Source organism: Hermetia illucens, chromosome 2 (assembly GCF_905115235.1).
Source record: "Hermetia illucens chromosome 2, iHerIll2.2.curated.20191125, whole genome shotgun sequence".
NCBI classification, from domain to species: domain Eukaryota; kingdom Metazoa; phylum Arthropoda; class Insecta; order Diptera; family Stratiomyidae; genus Hermetia; species Hermetia illucens.
Window position 1 is genome coordinate 115,607,334 of NC_051850.1, and position 17,718 is coordinate 115,625,051.

General features: G+C 41.0%; 2 protein-coding genes across 2 annotated transcripts in view; one reads left to right on the forward strand and one right to left on the reverse strand.

Moving 5' to 3' along the window:
- The first annotated feature begins 202 nt into the window (after positions 1–202).
- LOC119648312 (brachyurin) lies at positions 203–6,712 on the forward strand. Its single transcript, XM_038049992.1, has 3 exons — positions 203–661; positions 6,115–6,213; positions 6,277–6,712. The coding sequence occupies exons 1-3, from the start codon at positions 244–246 to the stop codon at positions 6,600–6,602; spliced, it is 843 nt and encodes a 280-aa protein (XP_037905920.1). The 5' UTR covers positions 203–243; the 3' UTR covers positions 6,603–6,712.
- A 5,769-nt stretch (positions 6,713–12,481) lies between these two features.
- LOC119647914 (deformed epidermal autoregulatory factor 1) overlaps positions 12,482–17,718 on the reverse strand; it is a 37,075-nt gene continuing 31,838 nt past the window's right edge. The window contains exon 5 of the mRNA XM_038049236.1: positions 12,482–13,657. Coding sequence (XP_037905164.1) covers positions 13,487–13,657 — 171 coding nt within the window. The 3' untranslated portion in view covers positions 12,482–13,486. The remainder of the gene's footprint in view (positions 13,658–17,718) is intronic.

Below are 17,718 nucleotides of genomic sequence, written 5' to 3' on the forward strand. Positions count from 1 at the left end.
TTGTAATCACCACTTTCAGATTAGATAAATTTATATTAAATTTCAAAAAAAGTAATCAAAGGGTGATTCTGATAGCGTATCGACAGTGTTATTAATTAGTGATATCACTCAAACCAGCACATTCGAACCCCCGATTTGAAATCTAATCTTAAACCCTTCTAATCAACAAATGCAAGTTAAGCCGACAATATTCAAGCGAATTCAACCTATAATTTGGTGTAGTTACTACTTTTCGGTTCAATCATGAAGTGGTTCACAACTATTTTCCTATACCTGACGGTGTTATTCGCGGCCGCGATTGCATTTTCAACTGATCCTATAGGAGGCCGTATAATTGGAGGTCAAGAAGCCCAGCGAGGACAGTTCCCATTCCAAGCTGCACTCAGGATCAACGTCACAGATAGACCTACTTTTTCAACATGTGGTGGCTCCTTGATTGCCAAGGACTATACCCTAACTGCCGCTCACTGTGTACTTATCAAGGATGTCATGAATATCGAGGTGCACCTGGGAGCTCATGAAATTCAAAATCTCGATGAAGATGGCCGACTTAGAGTTGTTGTTGAACCAGAGAATTTTATCGTTCATAAGGATTATAATTCGAGATCAATTGTAAATGATATTGCCCTGCTGAAGCTCCCGGTGGAAGTAGCGTTCACAGGTAAGGCAAAGGATTGCAAAAAATATTATATTATCGGTTACATAACCACGACAACCTTGCACAAATGGGCGGGCGCGATAGATTTGTCGAAGCTTTCTCAGGCAAAGGAGTTATCGCTCAATGATGAAGTTTTGAATTTATTGGTAAACCTGTTAGGAGGGGGGAGGAAACTGTTAACTAGTTTAGTTTAGTGTGGGGAGCCACAGCTGTAATCACTCAGGTCCAACCCATGTTCCACTTCTTAAGAGACAACATGAATGGCATTGTAACAACGTCGGGTTCTTTCATACAGATTTTCGCCTGCAGACAGAACTACAAATTTCTCCATTCAACTGCTTGAATCTTTGCAATTTCACCCTAAAGAGCAGACTTGACGACGGATGGCCGGATACCCGTCTGTCAGCTTCCTCATTATCAGTGACGTCCGGGTGCCCTGGCATCCACATCAGGAATGTGTCGTTTCATAGGTCAAGGTTCAGCACCAATTCCAGACCAGCTAGCTTCATATTATTTAGTGTCGATAAAGTTTCTCGACTATTGGACTAAATTCGAATGGTGTAGCCTCGCCTTATTCGCCGGAAACACTATTCTGCTACAAAACATAGCATTATATTATATCTCCGCCTGAAATATAGTGAATTTTCCGAGAAATCGGATCGGTTCCATAATAGGATTTTACTGAGAACACCCGTGAGCCTTATCTATCTTCCATGGCTGACATATCGGTGAAGGTCATTAAGCTGGTAATATGTAATATTGGCCGCATCAGATGGAAGCAATGGTCAAATTATTGAACCCAATTGAAAAGTCCTTGTGACAGGATGCAAACATAAGAGCTGCCACTATAGAGTGTATCTCGATATTCAGTAATCGGCGGTAAAAATGCAACTAAAAGCCTATCATTGAGCACATATCGCTATCATCAGCCTTCTAGAGGAGGTAGAGACCAAACTTTAAGCAGTAGAGAGAATAAAAGTACAAGAGAGCACTCAATGGAAATCAGATGATTTTCATACAAATCAACCTCATTCCCGAGAAGGACATAGATGCCGCAATAATTATACAGTCTCCAGGAAAGAGTTCTTGGATTCATAGTTGGCCTGAAGTGTTGGTGATCAATGTACTCACGTGACCATCAAGCACTCTGCATCGAATTGAAAGGTGAATCGAGATGAAAAGAATCCGACGATCAAAAGAAAGTACGCAGGTAATAGGGATGATTATGGAAAGAGGCATCTGCAACGGACTGCAACCCTTGTCGTCAATGGCGTCTTTGAAGGTCAGTATTAATTTCGGCATACCGCTGGTCATCATCATCATCAACAGCGCAACAACCGGTATCCGGTCTAGACCTGCCTTAGTAAGGAACTCCAGGCATCCCGGTTTTGCGCCGAAGTCCATCAATTCGATATCCCTAAAAGATGTCTGGCGTCCTGGCATGCGCCATCGTTCCATATCAGGCAGGGTGTGCCTTGTCTTCTCTTTCTACCATAGATATTTCCCTTATAAGCTTTTCCGGCTGGATCATACTCATGCATACGAATTAAATGACCCGCCCACCACAACCTATTCAACCGGATTTTATCCACAACCTGACCACCTTGGTATCCCTCAAGATTTCGTCGTTATGTAGGCTACGAAATCATCCATCAAAATGTAGGGAGCCCAAAATTCTTCGGAGGATTCAAGAATTCATGAGAACTGGCAAGATCATTGTCTTGTACAGTAAGAGCTTTGACCCTATGGTGAGACGTTTCGAGCGGAACAGTTTTTGTAAGCTGAAATAGGCTCTGTTGGCTGACAACAACCATGCGCGGATTTCATTGTCATAGCTGTTATCGGTTGTGATTTTCAACCCTAGATAGGAGAAATTATCAACGATCTCAAAATTGTAGTCTCCTACCTTTATTCTTCTCGATTGACCAGTGGGATTTGATGTTGTTGGTTGGTTGGTTTTTGGCCACCATATATTTCGATGTGCAGCCCAAGATCTCGCGTCGCCTGCTCGATCTGGATGAAAACAGTTTGTACGTCTCCCCCCCTCTCGGTTATTGCATTTCGGAATCGCTTTAATTTAGCCCCGTTGGCTCTCGTCCCAGACCGCAAATCAATTGTTACATAGGTCACTACATTCAAACAAACTGCAAGGGCGACAAAAGGAAGAACTGGAGTCCCTCGGTCCGTTAGATCACCTGAGAACATTGAAGCAGTGAGAGCGTCAATGTTGCGATCGCCACGGCGTTCTGCGCGCAAACACGCATCTGCCCTTGGACTATCCGATCGTTCTGTGAGAAGAATTCTTCGTGATGATCTTCATTTTCATCCCTATAAGATGGCGATAGTGCAGGAACTTTCAGAACGTGACTTCAATTCTCGGATGAACGCGTGTGAGCTTCTTCTTGATGTCGTTTCCGAGGGTGCTATTGTTTTTTTTAGCGATGAAGCCCATTTTCATTTGTGTGGGTCGGTTAACAAACAAAACATGCGCTACTGGGCTGACACCAACCCTCGAGAATTGCATCAAAAGCCTTTGCATTCACCCAAAGTCACAGTGTGGTGTGCAATTTCCTCAGCTGGAATTATTGGTCCCTGGTTTTTTGAGGAAAATGAGGTTACAGTGACAGTGAATTCGGACCGGTATGTAAACATGCTACAGAATTTTTTTTTGCCACGGCTGGAAAATTTGGATTTGGGGGACATTTGGTTCCAACAAGACGGTGCAACAGGACACACTTCAAGAGCATCGATGGCTGTTTTGAGGGAACACTTTCCAGAGCGCCTTATCTCAATTAGAGGCGATTTGGAATGGCCGGCACGCTCTCCCGATCTGTCCCCTTGTGATTTTTTTCTATGTGGTTTTTTGAAATCCCGAGTTTATGTGAACCGTCCAAGAACCCTACAAGATTTGAAGACCAACATCCAAGAAGAAATTGCCAACATAACACCTGCAATGCTAACAAGAGTCATGACAAACGCCAGAAATCGGTTTACGCAATGTATGGAGAATGGGGGACGTCACCTAACAGATTTGATCTTCAAAACAATGTAAATAAAAACTTTAGACATGTACCTACATTATAAAAAATAAATAAATATTTTCCGATGCATACAATAGTTTTTATTGAGTTTTGAAAAAAGGAAGTTATGCTGCGGCACCCTGTAGATGAAACTTAGCAACGTGATATCTCCAAAATTGCTGCACTGCGTGATGTCTCCCTCTTTATGTATCGGACAGATAATGGCTCATTGCCAATCGTCAGGCATTGATTCGCTATCCCACACCTTGAGCATAAGTGAATGAACTGCTTGGTGTAATTGGTCGCCTCCACGTTTAACTAATTCGACTGAAATTCCATCGACTCCTGGCGACTTAAACGGATGAATTGCACGGACTGTTTCTTCTATACTTGCTGGTGACAGTATCTGCCCGTTGTCTTCAGGTGGCGGGAACTCGAACTCGCCTGTTGGTAAAACTTCCGCACCTGGTGCGGTTGCTCCTTGTACTTTTCGTGTTCACAGACCTGTTGGTTCTCCCAGACTTCCTTTTCCAATCTGTGAAGTTGCTTCTCCGCTCGACGGAGTTCGTGATAAATCTCCGCGCGTGTCCGCATCCTTTGAGAATGCAACATTACTCGGTATGCGACATTCTTTCGTTCCGTTGCTAGCTTACATTCACCGTCAAACCAGCGGTTCCGACTGTCTTTGCAACCGGGGCCAAGTATGTTTGTGGCCGATTTATTGATAATGTTCTCCAGGTGATTGTGAAGATCATTTGTCGATGCTTCATCTCCAGGATCTCTGTTGACTGCGGTTATTGCGGCATCCATTTCTCCCGTATTATATGTTGCAGAGAGCTGTGCTGTGGATAGCTTCAGTGTTAGCTGTAGCCTGACTGTCAGAGGAGATTCTGAGTGGTGTTGTTATTCGTACCTCGAGCACCATGCCAACAAGATTGTAATCCGAGAGGTAACTGCGTCCGATCAACAGGAGCTTTTGGTTGAAAGTCGGTGGGCCGAAATACAGCCAGAGTTTACTAATACACAGTTATAGTGGTACGGTACATTCTCCGTGACGCTGTGCACCTGGAGTTCCGTGTACAACGAAAGCATAATAAGTTCAGTTGACTGTTTAAAGACTCTAGGTATCTGCAGTGCAAGGCAATGCTGATGGTAGCGGGCATCATCTTAGTCGATATACTCGCGAGAGTGTTGTTCCATATAAGGCATATAGATGGGAGGGCAGAACACAGGGCTGCGGTAATGTCGAAATCACATGATCACTGGCAATACAGATAAGATGAGCTGTTGAAGATCGGTCGACTCATAGCTTCATTCCTAACGTTGGGAATGATTTCGAGAGGATACACGGGTTGACTTGATTCCCTCACAGGATACGGTGACTGCTGTAGAAAGTACCTGTACAACTTTTATAATTGGCGTTTTGCCGAATTATCCATGTCATTGTGGATTTCCATGTGGAAAGTAAATATGAATCTTCCCAGGGTAATTGGGAAGATGCTCAATTCGAAGGAGAACTGGCTTGCAGCTTCCACCGAAATTGAAAAAATACAAAACAAGTTGCTGAAGGAGGCAAATAAGTGACAGGGCAAAGGTTTAGGGTCCCAGACTCTCCTGCTCTTGGTTCAACGTTGACACGACTCTAAGATTTTCTAAAACTCCCCGCAAACAACTACCAATCTGATGACCTTGCTAAGGTTTTCTAAAAAAAAAAAAATATTTTTGAAAACGATTCATTGTCTGTCAAAGATGGTTTTTCAGAAACGGTTTCACGTTTTGATATAAAATTTCGTTGAAACACATTCGAATGACTTCACTAAAATTAAGGCTTCACAAGTGTGGTTTCAAGAAACCTAAGGTTTATGGATTAGGTATAGCAGATTGATGGTCAGTTAAGATGTAATGGTTAAAAATCGCATTCTACTTTTCAAATGCGTTTTTCTCAAAACTGCATGTTGAAAATCTTCTGCCAACGTAGCCCAAAATCTATCCAACAAATTTTTTTGAAATTTTCACGACTTATTAACAACATATTTATACGGTCCGCAAAATAGGATAATTACGATTCATTCAGTATTTTTTTTTATTCATTAAAGAAGCATTCAAAAACTTCTAAAAAAAAGCGAAAAAACGGCCTTCACACGGGTTCACCCCCTTAAGGCGTCATATGCATGAATAAAAAATATCAGTATCACATTTAAGTAGATAGTCGGACATACTTAATATTTATATAGCTAGAACTACCGAGTGCCCAAATATTTCTACATAAAAATTCAGTAAAACCTTCCATATATATCTAAAGCACAGAACTTCCAGTTAACGACATGGAATTATAATACCACCAAAACGATGGGAAAAAGTAGTGACTTACTATTAACAGTCTATTTCGCGACATGAATTTGTTCCAGTTTCTAATAACATTTCATAAATTTTCAGATAGAATTCAACCGATAGATCTTCCATCCTGGTCGGATGTTAACGTCGATTTCGAAGGCAAAGTCGCAATAGCTTCCGGATGGGGTCGTTACTCAGACAGTGAGTTAAGAAAAAATATCCTGAAATTATTTTATTAATGCTGCCTGTTTCATGTATTTACAGGTCTACAAGTCATCTCCCCTGTCCTGAGGTATGCTGAACTCCCAGTGGAGAGTCAGCGAATCTGCATGCACTATTATCAAAACTATGAAATCGTTACTGCCTCCAACATTTGTACCTACACAGGCACGGGAAAAGGAACTTGCAATGGAGACTCAGGTGGACCTTTGTCATACACAGATGAAAACGGGCGGAAATTTATTATTGGGCTTACATCGTTCGGAAGTGATATAGGATGCGTAGAGACGGGATGGCCGAAGGTTTTCACACGTATCACATCTTTCCTGGACTGGATTGAAGCAAATAGTAATATTAAAATTAAACCATAAGAAATTACAGAGTTTAAGAGATTTCAACTTAAAAGATTATAAACTGCTATGGCCGATTCAACATCGATTTGAGTTTTCCAATTGCGAATAAATACGAAGTTATTAACATAGTCAATGACTGATGATTGGTAGTAATTAAAATGGTTTAACTACTCCAGTCGGACACCACCTTGTCACGGTGGAGTTGCCTTCAGTAGTTCGCTGCTATACTATGAATGTCTAACCATGAAGATGGAATCTCAGGATATTAACCCTCCAAGTGATAAGAAGTCACAAGGCAGAGGACATGTTTTCCACTTTTCTGCAGTCAGCCAGAAATGAGAGTAAGACAACTTTTATGATGGAGAGCCTCTCCGTGACACTACTACTCGGCAGAAGGAAAATCCAGCCACTAAGAAGGAGGAAGGGCAGACAGGGCGCTGTCAATCTGAGAAGGCTCTCAGCCGATGGTGGAGAAGGCATAGATGCTACTGCAGCACCAATTTTCTAATGAAAAATCGGACTCTCCGGTAGAAGGCGGGGAGAACCCAGGTGAAACCAGCACTGGCCGCAGCAAACTCTTCAGTCAGCGGTAATGGGCACAAAAAGCATAAAACCATCAATTCGTCCATTTCTACTTGAGGTTGGAGGTAGCCAGCGTGACGCAGATATTTCCAACGATCACAAGCATCCAACCGTTTTAGCAAAGGAATATCATTTAAACATCAAATAATATACGCAACACCGCTACGATCCGGAACTATTTGAGGAAGCGGTATCGGATCCTCGACGACCAGAAGGTAATACGCAATAAGCTACCAGCCAAAGAGAAGGGCTAACTATGTGAAATTATCATCATCATCAACGGCGCAACAACCGATATCCGGTCTAGGCCTACCTTAATAAGGAACTCCAGACATCCCGCCCTGGTCTACCAATACGATATCCCTAAAAGCTGTCTGACGGCCTCACCTACGCCATCGCTCCATCTCAGGCAGGATGTGCCTCGTCTTCTTTTTCTACCATAGATATTGCCCTTATAGACGCGAAATACAATAGCCGGTGATTAATGAACGGCTTGGCTGCTGTCCACCTTTCTCCAAGTTCACTTTGTCTACACTGTGTCGTGGACAATCTACGGATATGTGTACCTCTTTGTATAGCTTACCTGCCATAAGTTGTATAGCTGGCTCTGCCATAAGTCAATCCATCAAAAATGAACTGATGAGATGATAGACTGACGTGTTTAGTATAAACAAGACAAGTTTAGTTTAAACAAGAAAAGTTAGATGTATTCAAAGATCCGAACCATTCGGAAGTCATGTTTCGATTAACAACACACTCGACTTATCATCAGTCCAGCCAGCCTAACAGATTTTATTTAAAAATTTTAATGTCCATCAGTCATTGCCAAAAAAAATGAAATACACTAGATGATCAGTTTACCATAATTTTCCCATTCTGACTGACACTAGACTGATGAAATACTGATCGTGGAAGGTCAGCTTATGCAGTTAGAGAGGTAGTTGTTACATCAGTATTTTTTTTTTGTTTTGTCCCGCATTCAGAGTTTGAAGATTTGAACCACCGAACTCACTCCATACTATTTGACTTTCGGTTAGAACATGGTGGAGGACGGAGCTCCTAAAAGAGGAAGTACAAGAGAAGCTGCGATTGGCCCAGCAGAGAGCAGCTAGCCAACACAACTTGAAAGCATGACCGTCTAATTTTGAAGTAGATGACGGGGTATTCCGGAAGAACTTCCGGCAAAACGATTTTAGCAATAATCTAAATTTCCTGCCCAGTGTAGTGAAGGAACAGCTAAGCGCCCATCTTTACAGACTGACGGATGAATGGGGGAGAGGCGTTGGCACGCTCCATAGAAAAGACCTAAAGGCGGGACACCCGAATTCTCAAGACACTCCTTGACATTCCATATTTTAACGCATCCCTCGGAGGCGCTGCGGCACAGCGATCCATCACTACAGATAAAGTTGATACCACGGCCACCGAAACTTCGTCACCAGCGGTACAACAGTCGCTCAGTGCGGTTGCCAAAAGAAAGCTCAAATTGCTGTGCTGAAGTTGATGAACCGAGTGGAGCAATTCATGAGCGCTTCTCGAACCGGTAAGGAGTATCTCTACCTGCTCGAAACGCTTACTCAGAGTCTCCTCAAACTGAACTCGATAAACGCAAGTGGTCAAGACAACATGAAGGCCGCTCGGAAGGAGGCCATCAGGTGCGTCAACAAGTGCATTCCGGTGTTGGAGGCAAAACCAGGGGTTTCTGACAATCGCAATTTGAAGGACCGGCGAAGTACCTGTAGTTTGTTACATCGATGAATCTTTTTTGTCTCGCTTTCGGAGCTTGAATATTCAAATTTGGTATTGAGGGGATTGGGCTCCTGTTGCTTTCGGAAAGTATCGAATATACGTCGCATTACTCATATCCAGTAAAATTGCACTGAACACGGCTTGGTAAAAGTTCGAAAGACAAAGGCAAGGCTCATGACCGCCAACCAGGGATATTTGCTTTAAGCAAATTTGATCGGTAACCATATAAAGGAAGGCAAACAGGAGATGGTGTTCAAACGGTAACTCATATTCTGATATTCCCCAAACGAAGTGTATTTTCAAACAAAACTCATGCTACTACTACGGAATGTATCTGAATTCTCGACAATCTTAAATATCCAGGCTTCCATCAGTTTTCGCAAACTTTGAAGGGTCTACAATTCAACAGTCTGCATTTCCCACTCTTCCGCGCACCATCCACATTTTTGGGCAAGTTAATAATAGCAATAAGTGAATGCGCATCGAATTGGTGGACCTCAGCGCAGAGATTTCTAAAGTTTCTTATCAAGGCAGGCCTAGACGGAAACCGGTGGCTAGCAACAGAGCGAACGAATGTCGCATACCGAGTAATGTTGCATTCTCAAAGGACAGGGGCACGTACGGAGACTTCCATGAACTCCAGCGAGCGGAGAAACGACTTCACAGATAGAAAAAGGAAGTCTGGGAGAAGGTCTGTAAACACGAAAAGTACAAGAAGCAGGCGCGCAAGTTTTACCGGCAAGTCAGCAGGATGAAACAGGATCCTACTGAGACAAAGAGGGAAATCTGATTTCCGACAGAATGGGCAAGTATAGAAGAAACAGTCCGTGCAATTCATGAGTTTAAAAATCGTAAGTTGCCAGGAGCCGATGGAATTACAACCTAATTGGTTAAATATGGAGGCGACTAGTTACACCTAGCGGTTCATCAAGATATTCTCCGCTATTTTACTAGGCCGGATAACCCCATACGCCCAGAACATCATTGGCCCATACCAAAGAGGCTTCACTCCAGGCAAATCAGCAACAGATCAGATTTTCTCTCTGCGGAAAGCGATGGAAAAACTGTTTTCATCGACTTTGAAGCCGCCTATGATAGGACAGCCAGAATAAAACTGTACACGGCCATGAGAGAATTCGGCATCCCGACCAATGTGCGAGGCGAGATAAAAGTAGTTAGATCCCTCTTGAGACCATTTAATATCAACAACAAACTAAGACAAAGGGGATGCCCTATCATGCATTCTCTTTTACCAAGCCTTGGAAAAAGTGATCCCTGATGCCGAGGTAAATACGAGAGGCACCATACTCTTTAAGTGCACCCAACTACAGGCCTATGTTGATGATATCGATGATATCATGGGAAGAACGACCCGAGACGTACGAACTGCCTCCATCCAGATCAAGCAGGCGGCTATGGGCGCGACTTCTTGGGCTGCACATCAATAAAGGCAAGACGAAATATACGGTGGCAACGTCAGCACCAAAAACCAACCAACCAACAAAATCAAATCACACTGGTCAAACGAGAAGGATAAAGATTGTAGACTACAACTTTGAGACCGTTGAAAAATTCTACTATCTAGGGTTGCAAAACACAACCGATAACAGCTACGACAATGAAATACGCGTACGCCAACAGAGGCTATTTCAGCTTACAAAAATTGTTCCGCTTGAAACGTCTCACCATAAGGTCAAAGCTCTTACTATGCAAGGCAATGATCTTGCCAGCCAAGAAAAATTGCGAACGCAAGGCCGCTTTCGAGAGAAGGATCCTACGAACAACTTTTAACTCCCTACATGAGGATGAACGATTCCATAGGCTACATAACGACGAAATTTATAAGCAATAACATGACCGGTTCAATAGGCTGCGGTGGGCGGGTTACTTAATGCGTGTGAATGAGACGATGGATGATTCTCATTGATCCAGCCCGAAAAGTCTATAAAGGTAATATCTGTGGTAGAAAAAGAAAGCAGGGCAGACCCGGCCTGACATGGAGCGATGTCGTAGGTCAAGACGCCAGACAGCTTTTAGGGATACCGAATTGGTGGACCTCGGCGCAAAACCGGGATGTCTGGAGTCCCTTATTAAGGCAGGCACGAATACTAAGTGCTTTATAAATTAAAATTTAAAATTCGATTAAGTATTCATTCTTAAATTTCTAATGTTTTTAAGGTTTTGTGTAAAGCATGCATATAGTGAGTTACATCCTATCCTTTTACGTCGATTTAAAGGAGAGGTATGTAATTTTTTTTTCACCAAAAATGGTCATGTGGGGTATGAAATGAAAGGTCTCTGTTAGTACTTTCCGAAGCTGGTCTTAATTTTGACATTTGCCGGTAATGTCAATATCACCCGGAAGCGGATATTCTCACATAATATATGCATATATTACATGTTACATACTAATGGGGCGAATTTACACTCAAATATTTTTATAAAAGAAATACACAAAACCTTTCATACCTGAAGCGTGCAACTTCCGATTTCCCGACTTGTTTCTTAATTTGTTATATTAGAAAGTTGGGAGCCACGGCAGATACGGCTAGAATTATTTTGCGGTGGGCAATGATATTTGTTTTTATCACATTTGTTTGAAATAATTAATAATTGCCTTTTCTTTTCGCTAGTAATATTTAATAACCTTGCAAATACCGGTATTTCGGGAAACATCCGCAAGATTGATAAACATTACTAGCTACTACGAGATTACACTTAGACTTATTTATATTACGTTAGCATACGACAGCTTTCCGGGCCCCTCGAAATCTACTAACATCAGAAAAGACTGTTACGCACGATTATAATTAGTATAAGACATAGAATCACATGAGACAACGTAGAAGTCATCAAAGAGTGCGGGAACAGGAGGAAATTGGACGCGCGACAGAACTTGGCGATCCCGAAGGAACAGACTGAACACGGACGGGCAACGTACAATCGAAGCTTCTGAGAGAGGTGGCAAGGGTGACACCGGGCAACATTAGCGTCACCACGATCCATAATTAAGTAATCTGGTAGCAATTACTTTAAAAAATTAATACTTTCAAGGTCAAATAAAGCAAAACCAGTAACTTTTTAGTGGAAATCAAACTAAAACTTTTTTAAAGTGTTTGAGAAGGAAGACCTTTGGAATGAGGTATGATAAATGTCGGTGGCCTAAAACCTTTAAACCTTTGAACTTGAGAAAACTGCAATGGGCTAACCACATTCAACTAATGGACAACTCCGGAATATCCTAAAGAGTATTCAAACCACTCCAGATGGCGCCAACAGCGCTACATTATTAGGTAGAAGGAACTAGTGGACGCGGTCTTTGAATCAAGTGGAATGGGAAGCCAAGACTTAAAACCTGCTGTAGCACTACAAAGCTGAGGAAAGGAGGACATTCTGCTCTCAGAGTGACAAGTAATATGTAAAATATACATATATGTGTACATGTGTACACCTTCCTATTTGCTGAATTTTTCTGAAGATAATAAAGTACAGAGCCATCAGCATTTCCAAACCCATAATCTAATTCTGAAATGAAACAACTTTACATTCCACGTAAAATAAAATCGTTCTTAATTAAAAATGTTTTATTTTCTTTCGTTCTTTCTTCGTTTTTTTCCATCTACTTTCACATTTCTATATGAAAACAATTGTGTACTTCCTTTCATAATATTTTCCTCAATTTTTGAAATTATTGCAAGACGCATTACAACGTTTATTTATATATTTTTTTATCACAGTTCTTCAAAAACAGTGCTAGCAATAGGTGGATATTAAAGAACATGAATAAAAGAAAATATATCCTGACGTATGTTATTTTGGTTTGTTTCTTTCTCGCTTTCTCGATCGCGTACAAAAGAAATAGGAGTGAATAAAACAAGACTTAGTCTGATGTACAATGTGTTGCTTGCCACTTTTTAGTGTTTTTCCTCTTGAAATGCAAATACTTAAGTTGATTAAGTTATCAGTTTCCTGTGTTTATTTACAATTACAATATTTTTTTTACTTTCTCTCACTACAAATAATAACAAATTAAAAAAGATTAACAAATTACATTTGCATAAAATTATATTTTCATATTGTAATTGGCTTTGTTGTTTCTCTTTTTGTTTGTTTCGAACATTTCGTTTTGCGCTACACCTACGCAGTAAAATAAGACAAACGTTTTTCATTTTGTATATGTATTCAAAGTGTAAAAAGTTTATAACGAAAATAATCGTTTATCTTGACCACGTTAAATATATGGGTTTCAATTAAGTTTTATCCAATTTTTCTCTTCTATCTCTACATTTTATGTTTATGCTTCTATTTCTTTAAAATATTACTGAAATTGTCCTATGAACCTTTCATTTAAATGACTTCTATTTATAAATATCCATTTACAATTTTTTTCTTGATTTTTTTTTTATTTAAAAATTAGTTTAATAGTTCCCGATGCAGTACCTATTCTCATTTTTATATATAATTATAATTACATAATAGACGATTTATCTAAAAAACAAAGATTACCTAACACCTATCACTCATTTCCGTTTTGAACTCACTTTCGTTTTGGTGTTCATCTTAAACATCTATTATGCCTGATCGTCAACTAGGAGCATGATTTGTTGTGCGTTTTCGTTCGGATCCCGAGAGCATTCAACTTGATGCGAATTCCAATCCTTCCGTTGGCAGAACGTCGAGCAGTATGGCGTGCGTCTACATAGCGAACATTCCGCTAATGCTTCTCGATTGCAATTTGCACACTGAAATTAAAGATGACGATTTAGAATTTCCTGTCTAGACTCATCCACACATTTAAAGAAACTGATACAGATTTAAGACGACAATAGAACATAACAGAACCAAACTCACTAAACCTAGTTAAGCCATATTCGAGAGCAAAAAGGAAGGGTTTTCTTTATCGCATCGGGACGGGTGATGAAAAATGGATTCATTACAATCCAAAGAAAAGAAAGTCACAAGGACTGCCCGCTCATACTTCTACATTGTCGGCTCGGCCGAATATACGCGCTGCGAAGGTTATGCTGTGTATTTGATGGAGCAGTGCAGTGTTATTGACATAAAACGATATCGACTATAATTGATGCGACAGAGCCGAGCACTGCGCGAAAAACGACCACAATACGAGCAGAGGCTTGAACAACTGATTTTACTGCATGGTAACGGTCGACTTTGTTGCCGAACCCGTTGAAACCTACATAGAAACGCTCGAATGGGAAGTCCTACCCCACTCGCTATACTAGACGAACACTTTTATTGTAACGGTGTTCAAGCTGTGCCGGAAAGATGCAACGAAGTTGGAGCTAGCGATGGGGAAAACTTTGACTGATTTGCATTTTTATTAAAAAAAGGGAGGTTTAGCTTTATCTAGAGTCCGTTGCCTGGCCCTGTGTTGTGATTGGTGTGTATCGCCATGGTGAAGGACGTCAAGTCAGCTATAATGAAGTGGTAGTAAGTCCAACGTTGTGAAGGTAAGATGAAAAGGTGCCACATAGGATAAAGAAAGCGATATTTATTTAAAGAGGAAGAGGGAAGGGCAAAACTCGTCTATGCAGGTCGGGCGCGATTAACGCATACCTATTTTTCAATGGCATTTCAACCGCTTTTATCTTTATAGCAATTCTGCAATATTAAAGGCAAACACTGCCGACAGTCCCGTAAGTTTACTGTGGTACACACAACGCACGGATGATAAGCGGTATCATTGGCTTAGGCTAATCTTATATATACACAAAATATGCTTATGCTACAATATTTTTCCACACACAAATTTAGCTTACTCTTCTAAAATCTATTTACGTATTAGTCATAAGAAAATGCACTTCTTTGAGAAATTCCTTATGTGCCATTTGGAATGTAAAACATGTGAAAAGTTTCCATTTACAATTTGATACTATGCAAGGTCGCGTTTAGCTCAGACGTAATAAAAAGGAAATGTGTTCACATGTCTGTCATCTAAGTCGTACTGTTTGCTAGTGACTTGCAACATAATTGAAAATGTGACCAGACACGTCAATATTTGTACATGTGGGTGACCAAGTGTGTTATGATGTTTATGGAAATACAGAATAGAATAGCGTTGCGAGTTGATACTGTGGTTGAAAATGGTATGCACATCAATAGTATAGATAAAAAAATTGGATTGATTGATTGTTTGGGAATTGAATTGGAAATGAATCTCGCAAATGTTTGGGAAGTGTAGATGCACTACACCGGGCTCGAGCTGGGTATTCACAAAGGAAATGCATGAAGTCGCACATTCCTCACTGAAACATCGGCAAACTCCTATAATCTTGTAAACTGTCGCACGTGTTTGGCTCATAAGCTCCCATGTCCGGATTCTGTCGCAAGAGGACCAAATCTTTCTCAATTTAGCGCAGGTATTGCCCCGCTGTAATAATTCCCACATGAACTGCGGGTTGAAATTTCAACTAAAACGATTGAAGATTTGTGAGCTAGCAACCTGAAAATCTCGAAGCATATTTATGCTTCGAAAATGGCTACGGATTCAAAGTTTTGCTTTCATCAACAGTTTATAATAGGATTCTAGAAAGTACGAAGGCTGCTCGACCACGCTATCGATGATCCTCAAAGCTTCAGACTGCAGCGAGAATTGCGGTGGCGCACACTAGACACCAGGGTAAAATGGTGGAAGTCTGAGGAGCATTCCTGTGAAGTTATGATAGTGTTGCTCCCCTTGTCATTGTAAGTTAGGAGGTAGGTAATAGTTCGTTACTACACTGAGAGTCCAAACAAAATATAGAATCTAACATCTTTAATTCCTTCTCTCCAGGTGGTAAAAACTACGGACCTCGAATTCACCTGCGACTATGAGGCGCGAATTCTGAAGGTCTCAGCAGATTCATATTCCGCCCAGAAGAAATCTGTGGAAAGCGCATGAATATATTCCTATTCGAAAAAGTGCATATTTCGGTATTTACACAAGTGAATACGAATACGACTGTACTATCAGGTCCGAAAATAAATACAAAAGTATTCGTATTTACGAGTATGAATACGAATTCTTTTGGATTAATACACTTGGAAATATTAATTCAACAGAATTCGCATTCGTACTCGTAAATACGAATACGTTTGTATTTACCTTTGACGATAGAACCTTAGTTGGAAAATCTGAATCACCCACTTTTAGATCGTTTTGAAGAGGCTCGTTTTATTTCTCGAAGCGGATACGGTAAAACGATTCCCTAGTTTAAAATTGTAAAAACTCAGGAAATCAAACATCGTAGCAGTCAACTGAATTCATTGTATGGAAATGACACGCGACGCTGCAAAATATTCTCTCCCAGGCACACAGCACAGCACAACCGCGTCGCGTCGCTTAGCTGAATGTCGTACAAAATCATATAAACATATTTTGAAATTTAGTGCAATTTGTGGCCGCGTCGGGTGACGTAGCGCAAATGGGATCGTTCCTTAAGTCAAGCTGAAAAATGTCTACACTATGCTCCGAGCGGCTGGAACGAATAGACTCTGCATGTTTTCACGTCGCGTCAAAAACATGCACGAAACTTAACAAAGGTGCGACGGAGACTCCTACTATAATTCAAGAGACTTAGAAGGAACATGCTATGTCAAGAAGCAGACTAAAGATAGCTGCAAAGAGATTGAAAATGAAGTTCGAAGTGTACGACTTGCAACGAGCCGAAGTGAGGCGATGTGTAGCAAGTTCTTGATGTTTTAACTCTGTCCGACACCTGAGTTTGCAATTAATGGCTGATGAACTGAAATTAAGTAAAACAGTCTATCGCGTCTTGACACGAGTTCAACATGAGGGAAAGAGGTGCAGAACTAGTGGGGAGGAGGAGAGTGCGCGAAATTAGTGACCAACACTCTGACGAACGATCAAAAGGCACAGTGTGTGACAATGTGCAATGAAATGAGTGAACGTTTTGGGAAAAGAACATTGTTAAAACACACAAAGACGAGTCTCCAAAGCCGAAAAGGCTCGCATGAGCAGATTGCACGTCAATATAAATACGAAGGCAATTATGCACAAGCTTCCTTCTTGTCGAAGAGGCTTTTAACCTACTACGCGGGAGTGTTTCGCCGCTTGAAGAATCGACTCCGCGCAGAAGTATTGTGGGCATTCTTACTGCCCATAAATCACTAGCTAGACATATGTTCAGAAAAGGAATTCTACAACATCTCAAACACGTCGAGCTGAGCAGTTATGCATAAAAAGAACCACTTTACGTCGTATGTTGCATTATGATTTGCATGTCGATGGGAATGGATTCAAAAAGTAATCGAAGTGGCTGAAAGTGACGGAAATTTTTAGTAAAAAATCAGCATGAGCGGCGAAGCCCATTTTACGTTAACCGCAACGCTAACAAATAAAATTGTCGATTCTACTGTACCGAAAATCCTCAATTCATTCACGTGTTACTTCATTATGACCAAAAAGTGACTGTCCGATGTTTGTGCTGATATGTGCATTGAGCAGTTTCTTTTTCGCAAACGAAGCTGGCAAAACAGTTACTGTCAATCAAGAGCGTTATCGCAATATGGTAACTGATTTTTTCACGCCAATTGTTTGTGATAATGGTATGGAGCATTTCTGGTTTTAACGAAATAGCGCTCCCTCCACCATACACAGCTCAAGCCACTATAAACTTTTTGAAACGATTGGTCTCGGGGCGTTCAATGCCAAAAAATGGTGATTTTTTACTGGCCAGATTTTACGGTTGCAGACTTCTTTTTGTGGAGCTACTTGAAATCGAAAGTTTATGCCAACAAGCCAAGAACTCTAAACGCACTTAAGGCGACAGGAAATGGCCGC